Source organism: Euleptes europaea, chromosome 3, assembly GCF_029931775.1.
Source record: "Euleptes europaea isolate rEulEur1 chromosome 3, rEulEur1.hap1, whole genome shotgun sequence".
Lineage (NCBI taxonomy): Eukaryota > Metazoa > Chordata > Lepidosauria > Squamata > Sphaerodactylidae > Euleptes > Euleptes europaea.
In genome coordinates, this window is record NC_079314.1 from 98,536,133 (window position 1) to 98,550,964 (window position 14,832).

The 14,832-nt window shown below is 45.3% G+C and overlaps 1 protein-coding gene across 1 annotated transcript in view; it reads left to right on the top strand.

The window, feature by feature from the left end:
- The first annotated feature begins 1,460 nt into the window (after positions 1-1,460).
- The window catches only part of GNPTAB (N-acetylglucosamine-1-phosphate transferase subunits alpha and beta), a 51,450-nt gene continuing 38,078 nt past the window's right edge, over positions 1,461-14,832 (top strand). Inside the window, exons 1-2 of the mRNA XM_056846961.1 lie at positions 1,461-1,632; positions 8,369-8,454. Coding sequence (XP_056702939.1) covers positions 1,516-1,632; positions 8,369-8,454 — 203 coding nt within the window. The 5' untranslated portion in view covers positions 1,461-1,515. The remainder of the gene's footprint in view (positions 1,633-8,368; positions 8,455-14,832) is intronic.

Below are 14,832 nucleotides of genomic sequence, written 5' to 3' on the forward strand. Positions count from 1 at the left end.
ATGCTGCCAGTAAACCATCTTCCTTGGACCAGCGTGTCTCTTGCCGTGGTTATTGGTTCGGGCTTGGTCAAGGGCTGACAAGGCCTGAATCAGAAACATTGGCCATTTAGATAATTCACAGTGGGTAGCCGTGTTAGTCTGTCTGCAGGAGTAGAAAAGGGCAAGAGTCCAGTAGCACCTTAAAGACTAACAAGAATATTTTCTGGTAGGGTAGGAGCTTTCGTGAGCCACAGCTCACTTCTTCAGAAGTACCTTGCCCAGCTTGTCTAGTACAGGGAGGAAAGAGAACAAGGCAGAACAGAGAGAGGGTGGAAATCAGCCAAGGCAACTGGTACTGGTGGCTGAAAAGTGTAGTTCCCTCAAAGAAACAATTTCAGAATATTCACTCTCCTCTACTTAAAGACAGATGGATTCACATTCCAGCTGTATCTGAAGAAGTGAGCTGTGACTCACGAAAGCTCATACCCTGCCAGAAAATATTTTTGTTAGTCTTTAAGGTGTTATTTTCTCTGTCTCTGTGCCTGGGGGAGCTAGACCTGTTGGATTTCTGTCCCTTTTCTTCTACTGGCCATTTATGCACGGAAGGTTTTGCCTTGGAGTTGCCACTCTCTAGATCACTGGTTCCCAACCAGGGGTCCGTGGACCCCCAGGGGTCCGCGAGAACTAAATTAAGGTCCGCGAAACAAAGTTATAAACCCATAATAAATTAATATTTTCAATTAAAAGTTTTCTATTATAAAAATATATATTCAAATATTACTCTAAGCTTAAAGTTTAACTAACAGTTATGATTAATGTTTATTTTCAAATTCTCTGAATTTTTATTTTGAACCTTGGGGTCCCTGCACCGAACAAAAAAGTCCTAGTCGAAAAAAGGTTGGGAACCAGATGCACATTTCCCCCGTCCGAATTCTCAAAAGTCTACACGGGGGTTTATTTTTGAGTTTTAAAGCATTTGAATGGGGGAGGGGAAACGTGCCCCTAAAGAGCAGCAAACCCACGGCAGAACCTCCCGCGCATCAATCTCCATTCATTCTGCTGAGAAAGCCCAACGAAGCGTTTGCGGTGGGGTGTTTTCCCCCCCCCCTTTAATTTAACCCTCCCGGGGCTTCAGATCAGAGGTCGAGGAGGGAAGGGCCTTTCCGCAGCCGGTCACGAGGCCGAGAGGCCTGACAAACTCGTGACCGCCTGGCAGCCCCGGGGGTGGGACGGGGGGAAACGAGCCCTCCCCTCCCTTCCCCTCGGGAGAGGCTGAGCCGGCGCCTTTCGCCGCAGCGGGCTGGAGGGTGGTGGCGGCGGCCGGCGGTAGGTGGCGCTGTGGAGACCCGCTTCCGCGGCGGGCGGGAGGTGGCGCTCTGGAGACCCACTTCCGGAAGCGACAACTACGGCGGGCCCTGCGATGAGGCGGGGCAGTCGGCTCAGGCCACGGCTAGCGGCGGCGGCAGGGACCGGCCGGCGGCCGCTGGCGTGGCGGGTGGCACCGGAGGGTCGCCGGGTGATGGTGGCCGGCGGGCCATGCTGCTGAAGCTCCTGCAGAGACAGACCTACACCTGCCTGTCCCACAGGTATGGGCCTTGCCTCTGCCTGGGGGGCCTCGTCCTCCTGCTCGTCTCCGCCCTGCAGTTCGGAGAGGTGAGCGGCCGCCGCGCGCCCCCCCCCCCCGTTATCGTTCCCGCCCGCTGGTGACCAAGGGGCGGAGCGGGGAGGGGGGGGCTCTCCCTAGATGCGCCCCGGGATTGCTTTCTCGCATTTCCCTTCCTGCAGCCGTCCTTCCACCTAGGCTTTCCTTAGCCTTCACTGCCGTTGGTTTGTATGTGCTGTTAGTCTTCTGGTTCGTGTTTTCGCATTTCTCTCTCTCTCCCCCCCACACACAATATCCTTTATTCCTGCAGCGCTTCTTGCATCTCCGTGGGAGGTAAAATAATTTTCTCCGTCTCTGTGCCTGGGGGAGCTAGACCTGTTGGATTTCTGCCCTGTTGTTAAAAGTATTAAAACATGACAGTTCCTGGACAACTTCAGACTTGCTGGTCTGAAATGTGTTTTCCATTATGATAAGCAGGTGCACATAAGCCGGTCCCTTCTTTATTTTCATCACTAGGTAAAGGTAAAGGTCCCCTGCGCAAGCACCGGGTCATTCCTGACCCATGGGGTGATGTCACATCCTGACATTTTCTAAGGCAGACTTTGTTTGCGGGGTGGTTTGCCAGTGCCTTCCCCAGTCATCTTCCCTTTATCCCCAGCCAAGCTGGGTGCTCATTTTACTGACCTCGGAAGGATGGAAGACTGAGTCAACCTTGAGCCGGCTACCCGAAACCAACTTCCGTCGGGATCAAACTCAGGTCGTGAACAGAGCTTGGACTACAGCACTGCAGCTTTACCACTCTGCACCACGGGGCTCACTAGGAGTTGTCTTTTTAGCTGGATTTTCTGTATTGCCAGGCCCTTGAACCTTTGCACGTGCTCCACTTCCAAGAATTCCCCGCTTCCCGTGTTCTTTTCCTTTCCATGGTCCTTCCCAGGCTAGAATTGCCAGGTCCTTCTTTGCCACCGACGGGAGGTTTTTGGGGTGGAGCATGAGAAGGGCGGGGTTTGGGGAGGGGAGGGACTGCAATGCCATAGAGTCCAATGGCCAAAGCGGCCATTTTCTCCGGGGGAACTGATCTCTTGGCTGGAGATCAGTTTTTGTGTGTGTGTAAATTTTCTTAATTTTATAATATGAAACAAAACAAACAAATACAGTAATAACAAAAAAAGAACATACGAAAGAGTATCAATTATAATTATACAAAGTTATAAGCTTCAACCAATTTCAACAAAGTAAAAAATACTTTTGACCCTCCACCCACCTTAAAAAAGTGACCCATCACCTGACTTCCGCAGAAGTGTCTAAACAGTTTTGAAAGTTATTGATAGTAATAATAGAAAAGTTAATAAACTTGTTTCTATAACTCACTAACTAAAATATGGTAGTAAAATCCATTTTTGCCAGTTTATCCCAATATGTGATGGCCTTTGCCCAAGTTTTTTTTTTTTTAAATTCTTTCAGATCATTTCCATGTAGGAATTCTGTTAATTTGGCCATCCTCATATACAGTTGTAATTTCAGGAGATATCCAGCTGCTACCTGGAGGTTGGCAACCCTATCCCAGACACGTGCTCAAAACACCACCTACTCTGAATTTGCTATTTGCTTGCCTTGTATCCCACCCAGTTCTTTCTTTCTTCACCTACAAGTACCCACCCTGTTCTCTCCTCAGTTCTGCATGTGCTTTGTTTGCACTTCTAAAAGAATCCTACGTCCCTTGCCTGTGCAGAATGTCAGACTAGGACCTGGGAGACCCAGGTTCGAATCCTCACTCTACCATGGAAGCTCTCTGGGTGTCCTTGGGCTGGCCTCTTTCTTTAAGCTTAGTGTACCCCACAAAGTGGTGGTTTTGGTGAGGCCAAAATGGAGGGGAGGAGAATGATGTAAGCTGCTTTAGGACCCTGTTGAGGAGAAAAGCAGGGTATAATCTTTGCATGTTTTTAGCACCTCTGTTCCCATTTCTGTTATAGTTTAGTTTTCCCAGTCCAGATAGTACTTCATGCTGTAGTTCTTCACTAGGGAAGGGCAGAAGGGGACAACCTTTGCAGCTTTCCCATGCCCCTGAATTCTCCAGCAATTTCCGTTGACTGCTCTGTATCGTCCACACATCTTTCGTTAGGATCTTTTGGCATGGCCAGATTCTAATCCTGACTTTTCTCCTCTTCCATCCCCAAATCTTCAAGTAAAAAAGGATGTTTTCACTCTACTTTTAGGCCTCTGCTTTCTCTCACAGTTCTTTTTGGTGCTGGGAACAAGGATTTTGTTTCCCAGTTCACCAACACACTCATATGTTTCTGCTTCTCTACTCTGGAGGCCGGTTCATATGCTATGAACAGAGAATAGGTATGCATCATGACTAGTATTCATTTTGACTAATAGCCATGGATAGCCCTGTCTTCCATGAGCATGTCCACTCCCCTTTTAAAACCTTCCAAGTTGGCATCCATCACCACATCCTGGGGCAGGGAGTTCCACAATTTAACTATGTGTTGTGTGAAGAAAGACTTCAGGTCTTTCTTCAGGGAGGTAGTTTGGAATTTCCTGCATTGGGCAGGGGGTTGGACTAGATGACCCTGGTGGTCCCTTCCAACTCTATGATTCTGTGAGGTGGTCTGGGGTTCCCTTTGATGTGTGTCCGTATAAAATGTTACATTTTTGGCATGTGGAATGTGGGTGCATACTAAGAACAAAACACATGCAAAGTGGCCTTCAGTTTATGTGATAACACTTCTAGGACCATTTGATGAGAAACACTTTATTTACCTATTTAAAATGTTTATATCCTGTCTTTCCATCCCAAATGAATCCACAGATCCCCAATGGATCTTGTAAGAAAAAATAGAAACCTCAGAGTACAGTAAGAACATTGGTTCTCGTAGGTTATCCGGGCTGTGTAACTGTGGTCTTGGTATTTTCTTTCCTGACGTTTCGCCAGCAGCTGTGGCTGGCATCTTCAGAGGAGTAACACTGAAGGACACTGTTACTCCTCTGAAGATGCCAGCCACAGCTGCTGGTGAAACGTCAGGAAAGAAAATACCAAGACCACGATTACACAGCCCAGATAACCTACGAGAACCAATGAACTCTGACCGTGAAAGCCTTCGACAATACAGTAAGAACAGATTATGAACAACTGAACCAGCCAGCAGGAAGAGGAGAACACTTCAGATATTAAATGAATTCAGACACCATCCCAGAACATCACAAGCCAACAGCCCTCTGGAAAAAAAATATTTCAGCTTTATGATAGAAAGTTAGCAGCAACGGGCAGAGATGAACATAGGTTTGCAAAGAATTCCACAATCTAGGTGACACTGTGGAGAAAGCCCTGTTTTGCTAGATCCCTCTGTGTAGTTTGGGGAAAACCTCTATGATTGATCTAAGGCAGTGGTACTCACGCCACGGCTCACTGGGAGCCACATTCACAATTACTGTCAACCAAAAGAGCCACATTTTATCCCATCCCTGGTATGAGGCCTGCACTTCAGGGAGGCTTGCAAGCTTAATTGTAGCTCTGGCAGCAGCTGTTTCAAGGTGAAAAGCTTGGCCACCCACAAGTCCTAGTGCGCAAGGGAACGGTGCTCAGAACAGCCACAGGAGGTATGTCAAGGAGATGCATGTGGCTCCTGAGACTTCTGAGTATTTTTTATTATTTACGTTATTGTCTACCTTTCTTAGGTACCCAGCTTGCTAGTGGTAAAGTGTAGATGACTGAGGAAAGCAGTGGCAAACCACCCCGTAAACATAGCCTGCCTAGGAAACGTCAGAATGTAATGTCACCCCATGGGTCAGTAATGACCCAGTGCTTGCACAGTGGACTACCTTTACCTTTTCCCCCCTAAGGTAAAAGTAGTCCCCTGTGCAAGTGCCAGGTCATTACTGACCCATGGGGTGACGTCACATCCTGCCGTTTCCTAGGCAGACTGTGTTTACGGGGTGGTTTGCCATTACTTTCCCCAGTCATCTACACTTTACCTTCAACAAGCTGGATACTCATTTTACCCACCTTGGAAGGATGGAAGGCTGAGTCAGCCTTGAGCCAGCTGCCTGAAGCCAACTTTCGTTGGGATCGAACTCAGGTCGTGAGCAGAGCTTTGACTGCAGTACTGCAGCTTGCCACTCTGTGCCACAGGGCTATCTGGATGGCCCAGGCTAGTCTGATATTGTCAGATTTCAGACGCTAAGCAGGGTCTGCCCTGGTTAGTACTTGGATGGGGGAGCAACAAGGAATACCTGGGTTACTATGCAGAGGAGGACAATGGCAAACCACCTCTGTTAGTCTCTTGCCTTGAAAACCCTACTGGGTTGCCATAAGTTGGTTGTGACTTGATGACACTTTACACCACCTTTCTTACTTGGTCTCAAAGCGGAAGAGTATCACTGATCTAAGTCCCTTCTCTGAGTGCAGCTGAAAGAGGTGATAGAATCCAGAAGTGATTGGTACAATGGATCATACTAGATCAAATTGCCTGTGTATGGGAGGTTACTCTTCATAGTTCTGCCCATTTTTTTTAAAATCCTCCTTGATAGAAAAAACAAAATGAGAAGCCCCGAACACACCAAGGCTGATGTTTCTACTCCTGTTGCTCCACACAGTGTTAGTTTTCTGTAACCAGAGTTATTTTTTAAAGAATGAAGAGAAGCATTAAAACAGCGTGATCCCCCACCTGCAGTGATAGTGGTCCATTTTGCCACCTTCTTTCTACCTCATTTTGTTCCAAGTCTGAACCAGACTTAGGCCTGGTTCACACTTGCAGGAGACCAAGGTACTAGAATGGTCTGCACTGCTTTAGACTACAAGTAGAGGAACTTATTTTGGAGTTTGTGTTTTATTATTTGCACAGTGTTTGAAAACCAGCCCGGCAAGCAATGAGAAGGAGGCGAAAAACTTTGCATTGCTATGCTAGTTTTCTGTTTGCATGGAGTTTTTTGTTTTTAATTCCTAGCTGGAATCCATAAACCATGGTCTGAGGTGGTGAAGTCAATTTCAACATCTCAGTATTATACCACATAATTCCCATCTACTTTTCCTGCATGTGTGAAACCAGGCCTAGGTGTCTGGATAGATTCATGTGCCTTTGTAACCGAACTGGAGAGCAAGACACCTACTGTCAGCACAGGGCCAGTCGCACACTCTCAGCCTACCTCACAGGATTGTTGTGAAGATAAAGTGGGGGAAAGGAGAGTGGTGTAACCCACTCGTATTTTGGTCACATTATGAGAAGGCAAGGAGTCACTAGAAAAGACAGTCATGCTTGGAAAAGTTGAGGGCAGCAGGAAAAGAGGAAGACCCAACAAGAGATGGATTGACTCAATAAAGGAAGCCACAGCCCTCAATTTGCAAGACCTGAGCAAGGCTGTCAAAGATAGGACATTTTGGAGGACATTGATTCATAGGGTCGCCATGAGTCAGGAGCGACTTGACGGCACTTAACACACACACCTCCATTCTTGGACAGTGCCAGTTAGTATCTTGGTTAACTGATCAGTTCCAAATTGTGACGACAGATATGCCAAGATAAGTAAAAAGCTGCTCATGCATTTGTCAGCCTTATCCTCATGATCATGGTGTTAATAAAAAATGTGCCCTCTGCACATGTCAAATCAAAACACAGTATGCTCAGTTTTAGCTCACTGAACATTCCTAGAATCACCTTGAGTGCTGAACGATTTCCACGGCCTCCTTTATAATCCAGCAATAATCCTTTGAGTCATCGGTGAAGCCTTTGGAGAAATAATGTAGTTGATTGCATTAGTTCTACATTGAAATAGTTTCTTGGTTTGTTGTTTATATTTTGCTGGTGCCAAGTTGAATGAGATAAGGGATGTATGAATGAATGGCATATTTGGGTTGTTCAAATATAGGAATTTATGATATCCTTGAGAACGACCAGTTATGTTGACATAGTAGATTTTTGGTTGGAAAGAAAACAGAACAAATGTACAGGAGGGGATTCCTTTGGGAGTTTAGGATAGCTTTATCAATTTGAAATTTGTTTTGGCCTGGATAGGTCTGAAGAAATCTGATCCTTTGCTTGTCCATGTCATTGGAAACTTACTTCCAGTTTTAGGAACAGCCATCAAATCACTGATTTTTCATGCTATTAATAAAATAGCAAATTAAAATCAACACCAATTAAAAGACACTATCCATTTTGCCAGCAAACAGGTAAAACCAGCATCGAAACATTTGGAACTAATCCCAACCAAGCACACAGCGGCATAACCTCAACGAGTCTTGGTCAAAAGTTCTGTCTTGAGACTTTGGCAAAACACTGACAAAAATGTGACAAAGTAAATGTTCCAGGGTTGGGGGGGGCTTTAAAAGCTACAGCACTGTCTCCAAGCAAGATATTTTCCTTGTGACCTGCCCCCATACTTTAGATAGTGGAGCACATGAAGACTCTCCAGTGAAGATCTCGGGTGTTCCTGTAGATGTTGTGGTCCCAGGGTGTTCAGGGTTTTAAAGGTTACAACCTGCACTATGAATTGGGCTAGCTTGCATTCAATATAGATTAAGCAAAATGGGAGTAATTTGCTCCAGGCAATTTGCCCCTTCTAGCAATCTGGCAACTGCATTATGGACTAGTTTCAATTGCCAAACCCTCTTTAAGATAGCTCCACCTTAAGCATTCTAGTCTCGCTGTTAGCCAGTATATGAGTTAGGGCGGTTCAACCAACCAAACTTTTTAAAGCCTTTGCCATCCAGGGCGGTGGTCGCTTTTAAATGCTAGTTTACCGCCTCATCATTTTTGATATACAGTCTCAAATATTTCTTCATAGGTTGTTCTCGAGTGGAGTCGGGACCAGTATCATGTTTTGTTTGATTCGTACAGAGACAACGTTGCTGGGAAATCATTTCAGAACAGGTAAAACTTAGTTCTTGGAGTCACGGTATTTCTTACATTGTGTTTGGGGAAGGATGTATGAAAATTTCTACAACCACATCTTCAGCAATATTATATGTTTATTTTATTACATTTCTCGTCTGCCTTTCTCACTGAGACTCAAGGCTGATTAAACAGTGTAAATTAATGGGATGAGTTGGATGAGAGATCCGATAAGCAATGTACAAGACTATGATTGGCAGAAATTTGAAGCAAGCATAGAATAATATATTCTGTAAATCTTAGTCCTAGTGCATTGCTTAGTAGATGCCTCATCCTATTGAATACATTAGCTTACCCTGTGAAATCCACCTTGAATCTCAGATATGATTCAACATGAAGATACAGAGCAGAAAAATGGTATTACATCATTAGATATATAGAAAACTGGTGTTGCATGAGTAGAAAACAGTGCAGGGAAAGAAGAAGAATTCATACAGTGAATTGATAATATATCTTCTACACAGTTGTAGAGAGCCATCTTGGTGTGGTGGTTAAGAGTGGCAGACTCTAATCTGGAGAACCGGGGTTTGTCTGTTTGTTTGTTTATTTAGTGATTTGTAGCCCGCCCGCCCCGAGGCTCATTGCGGGTAACGTTATACAAGATACGTTAATATAATCAATAATAAAATTAACCAAAAAAATCTAAATTTAAAACAACAAAATCCCAATTTAAAACTTAAAAACTACTAAAACTGCAGATGCCGCCTAAACACTACTCATGTTTCCGGATATATGCAGCAGGTTACCCCTCAGTTGAAATCAATAATATACCAGGAGGGGGAAGGATATATTCCATTCCCCACTTTTCCACATGAAGCCTTCTGGGGGACCTTGGGCCAGTCACAGTTCTCTCAGAACTCTTTCAGCCCCACAGAGGCAGGCAATGGCAAACCACCTCTGAATGTCTCGTACCTTGAAAACCCTATAGGGTTGCCATAAATTAGCTGGGGCTTGCCGGCACGCTCACGCACACACACCCTGTTGTACAGTCCACAGTCCCTTTCCCTTTATAGCCACCTTTTTAAACCATTCATTTACATTCTAGCCATATTAACTTTATGGAAATGCCCTCCTGGACAATTCTGTGTTACGTAGTTCAAGGAATGACAGGAGAGTAGGAGCCATCTTGACCTCAGGCAAGCTGTTCCACAAGGTGGGGGCCGCAACAGAGAAAGCACATGTATGAGTGGTTGTTGATCTTGCCCGTTTGTAGAGTAGCACTCACAGAAGGCCCTGATCAGGTGGATGAAGCTGTTGTGGAGCCATAGAAGGAGAGGTGGTCCTGCAGATATCAGGGCCCAAGGGCTTTGTGTGTGATATCCAGTACCTTGCATTGAACCCTCCAACTAATGGCTCAGATTCAGAATTTAGCTACTTGCTTCACCCTCTGGTCTAATCCTTCCAATAGGAGACTCCTCAGTCTCCCTCGAAACTATCCTTTATTAGATTAAGGAGTGGGGAAATTAGCTTGTATCGGACTTCGTGATAGAACGAGCACCTGAAAAAGACATGCGCAGTAGATTCAGCTTCACCCGACTTGCAGGGACATCCCCATTCTGATCTTGGTAATCTCCTAAATCTGCCATGTAGGGTCGCCGAGGGTAAGGCAGAGCTTCTCGCAAGCGAAAAAGCCCTTCTTCGTTCGTTCGTCTCCAAATATGAAAGATATTCCGCTGGCACTAATACATACCTATTGATGTCTGGGGCCAAAAACGCCAGAGAGTTCACAAGCTCATTTTGACGTTCTATGTCAAAAAACCTCTGCCTGATTAATTGCTTTGCTTGATCAGTGTTAAGTTCTAACAGAGAGTGGGTGGAGAATCCTAGGCTTGTGACTCTCAGTCTGTTGCCAACATTTGGGTTTAAAATCATCACCAAGGAGCAAAGGCAGAAGGCCTTCAGTTGCAACTAATGGCTCTAAAGCAGGTTGGGATGTGGCAAAAAAGAAGAAGAAATCAACGTTTTTGCCCGTGTGCAGCTGTGTTTCTCTCCCTCTCCTTTACCTATCCAGCATAAATTTCTGACAGTGGAGAGGTTTCTGCAGAAAGGCTAGTATAGGAGTGTTTTTCCGCAGACCAGGCAAATGGGGACAAACTATTTCTGTGTGATGGTGAACAAGTTGCATACTCTGTTACTATTTTACATTAAACTACGCACATACGTAGATGATGTTTCTAAATATGTCAGAGATGGCCAGCATTCCAACATTAGGCATTCTAAACCTTCGGTTGGAGGTCCACAGATGTTGGCATAGCTCCATACCCAATTGTTACGTGTGGTCGTTGTTCCTCTTTTCCTGACTCCTCTGGCATGGGCAGGAAGCATCTCTTGTGCTGTGCTGAGTCATGGAACAGCAAAAGCTTCTGCTTGCTCCAAAAAGTCAATATAATATGTGAGACTTCCTCTGTGTTATCTGGAAATTATGGAGACCTTGTGGGGGGGAGAGCTAGTCATGATGCTGGTCATCTGCCCTTGAGATAGCCCTTGAGACTGTGTTTGCAAAGGCCTCACTTTAATAGGCAAGTAAAATAGTTGGTCATACTGCCGGTGGTGTCGCTGTGTCATAAGGGTTTGAAAAGCGGCACCTACCACAGTTTTCCCGCATCTACACAACTAATAGTGATATGAGCTGCCATGATTGTGTGTGTAAAGTGCCGTCAAGTCGCAGCTGACATACAGCGACTCCGTAGGGTTTTCAAGGCAAGAGGCGTTTGGAGGTGGTTTGCCATTACCTGCCTCTCAGTGGGGCGAGAGATTCCTGAGAGAACTGTGACTGGCCCAAGGTCACCCAGCAGGCTTCATGTGGAGGAATGGGGAATCAAACCCAGTTCTCCAGATTAGAGTCCACCTCTTTTAACCACTACACGATGCTGGCTCTCACATGTTACAATATTACCTGGGACTAATGAATGTGGGTAATTGAGTATGTGTGACACATGTACAAACACACATGGAGTTGCCTCTTGGTGGTTGTACGTATGCTACATATAGTTTTCAAGGTAAGATGGATTTATTTTTGATAGAAATAATAGGTACTGAAGATGGGGAAAGGGAATAAAAAAGGAGTAGTATAGCTCAGTAGAGAGCCCGCATGGTATCATGCTTAGGAGCGATGGACTCTAATCTGGAGAACTGGGTTTGATTCCCCCCTCCTCCACATGAGCGGCAGACTCTTGTCTGGTGAACCAGGTTTGTTTACCCACTCCTACACATGAAGCCTGCAGGGTGACCTTGGGCTAGTCACAGTTCTTTCTGAACTCTCTCAGTCCCCACCTACCTCACAAGGCATCTGTTGTGGGGAGAGGAAGGGAAGGTGATTGTAAGCTAGTTTGAGACTCCTTAAAGGCAGAGTAAATTGGGGTATTAAAACCAAGTGTCTTCTTCTAGATTGTGTTGGGGTGGGGGAGGGAATCCTGTCATGGCAGATGCAAACTTGAGTAATGTTGACTACTCACCTGTAATTGTCTTATGATTTGAAGTTCAGATTCCCAAACATTACTTCATTTTCCCCCAAGTACCACTAAACCCATGGTGCAGAGTGGTAAGCTGCAGTACTGCAGTCCAAGCTCTGCTCACGACCTGAGTTCGATCCCAACGGAAGTTGGTTTCAGGTATCCGGCTCAAGGTTGACTCAGCCTTCCATCCTTCCAAGGTCGGTAAAATGAGGACCCAGCTTGCTGGGGGTAACGGGAAGATGACTGGGGAAGGCACTGGCAAACCACCCCGTAAACAAAGTCTGCCTAGTAACCGTCGGGATCTGATATCACCCCATGGGTCAGGAATGACGTGGTGCTTGCACAGGGAACTTTTACCACTAAACATTAGTCATTTGTAATGATTGTGAGATGGGAGGAGCTGCTTGGGCAGTGTAACATGCAATGTCTCTAATAGCACCGTCCCTACCAGAATAAGTTTGGTAGATGCTGGCAGACCACTTTTATCAGAGTATTTCTGACATGGTCATTGTCTTATTCTTTACTGTGTAATAGCCCCACTTGATGTGGTTGCCAAAAACTTATTTTAAAACAGGAACACAGAGAACTGGTCCAAAAAATCAGGGCTCCTCAAAAACAAAGTTGGAGACCATGCAGCCATGAGTCATTAGTGGTATTTTCTGCTGATTCCATGAGACTTATGGGAACACACTTCCCTAATGAAAATATGACCAGTACTAACAATATTTTCTAGGTCTGGATTCTCAGTGGATGTGTTCACCAGCTAAACTCTCTTAATTGCTGAAGAGAAATGAATGGGAGAATTCTGTGCAGGTCTCTGTTGAAAGAGGATGTGGTTGATGTAAAGATAAAACTAGGTTTCAGTAGACCGCAGCAGTGTACTTTTTCTTTCTATTTGTATAACCACTAGCAGTATAAAGTTACTCATGTCTCTGCTCATTGAAATCAATGGGCTTCAACTTGGAACAATTCTGCATAGGATTGCCCTGGGAGAAACTTCAGGTCTATAGATTATAAATGGCAGTGCAGAATCGCCTCACTTGGTCATGTTGACCTCTGGGATGCATGCAGTGTGCATGGGAGTGTATTTGGCATGGCCAAGGAATGGAATTCTTTAGGTAAGCAGCAGCTGCAGAGTTCATCTCACTGGGTTTGCTTGGCACATATGAACCAATGGAGGAGTCATGTGACTCCTCTTATCTCATAGTCAGACTAGTCCTAGCCTATTGCGCCTTTCCCTAATTTTGGAGGTTGTTCTGTGCTGGACTTCACATCTGACCTGTTATAAAGGGGCAACTACCAGCTACATAACCACTTCACCCATCCTGGCATCAAGGCTTTCTTGCCACAGAATTGTTCAGCCTCCCCCCCAAGCCCTACCTATTGAACTTACAGTTATCATAGAATCATAGAGTTGGAAGGGACCACCAGGGTCATCTAGTCCAACCTCCTGCACAATGCAGGAAATTCACAACTACCCTCCCCCCCACACCACAAGTGACCCCTACTCCATGCCCAGAAGATGGCCAAAGTGCTCTCCCTCTCATGATCTGCCTAAGGTCATAGAATCAGCATTGCTGACAGATGGCCATCTAGCCTCTTCTTTAAAACCTCCAGAGGAGGAGAGCTTACCACCTCCCGAGGAAGCCTGTTCCATTGAGGAACTGCTCCAACTGTTAGAAAATTCTTCCTAATGTCTAGAGGGAAACTTTTTTGATTTAATTTCAACCCGTTGGTTCTGGTCCTTCTGGAGCAACAGAAAACAACTTGGCACACTCCTCTATATGATAGCCCTTCAAGTACTTGAAGATGTTTATCATATCCCCTCTCAGACTTCTCCTCCTCAGGCTAAACATACCCAGCTTCAATCTTTCCTCACAGGATTTGGTCTCCAGCCCCCTCACCATTTTTATTGCCCTCCTCTGGACACATTCCAGCTTGTCTACATCTTTCTTAAATTGTGGTGCCCAAAACTGAACACAATACTCTAGGTGAGGTCTAACCAGAGCAGAGTAAAGTGATACCATCACTTTGCATGATCTGAAAACTATCGGGCATGGTGTTTTCAGATGACCTGCTGTCCTACTTGAGAAGGAAGAATGGAGCTACTCAAGAGCATCTATTGTTCTCTCTGCCAGCTCTGCCTCATGATCACTAACAATATTTAAAGTTATTGACAGACAAGGGAATTAGCATTTGCGTCACTCAAGTGTCTGCCCGTCTCTTTGCATAAGGCAGGTGATTAAAATAAACACTGTGCCATTATTTTGGATCATAAGCAGTCTAAGATGACATGCCAGCATTTCAAGGATTGGGCATATACAATAAACATTTAATTTCCTTAACTAAAATTAAATCTCTAGGGGAGCCAAATTTAACTCAAGCCCCTCGCCGGTCTAAGCCAGCGACTGAAAAAGCCGTTGTCATTTGGCTGAAGTAAACCCCTGGTTTAATCAGCTGTGGAGTATGTTGTTTTGACTGCTGAACAAAAGCTGTTAGTTGTAATTAAAGGACATAGCTATTCTGGGATACAAGAATGTTGTCATGCAATGTAAAAAAACAACTAAATCGAGTATTCTGTAGGATCAAAGAACTCAGATTTCATATTAAAAGTCTTGCTGGGTCAGGTATACCAGGTAGTGTGAACCTACCAAGTTATAGTAGTGTAAACCTACCTAGGTTGTGTGCACCTACCTAGTATAGGTAGATAGGTTTACTAGGTAGTGTGAACCTACCTAGTATAGTGCTATAGTGAAACACAGAAAAGTGAAGTGTTGCAGTGGTGGAGGGTTCTCTGTGCCCTTGCCTTCAGGGGTGGGGCAGGTGGTGACTAGAGACAGAGCATTTTCTGTGGTGGCACCTTTGGAACACCTCCCCTTGAGGCTCACTTGGCACTTACTAT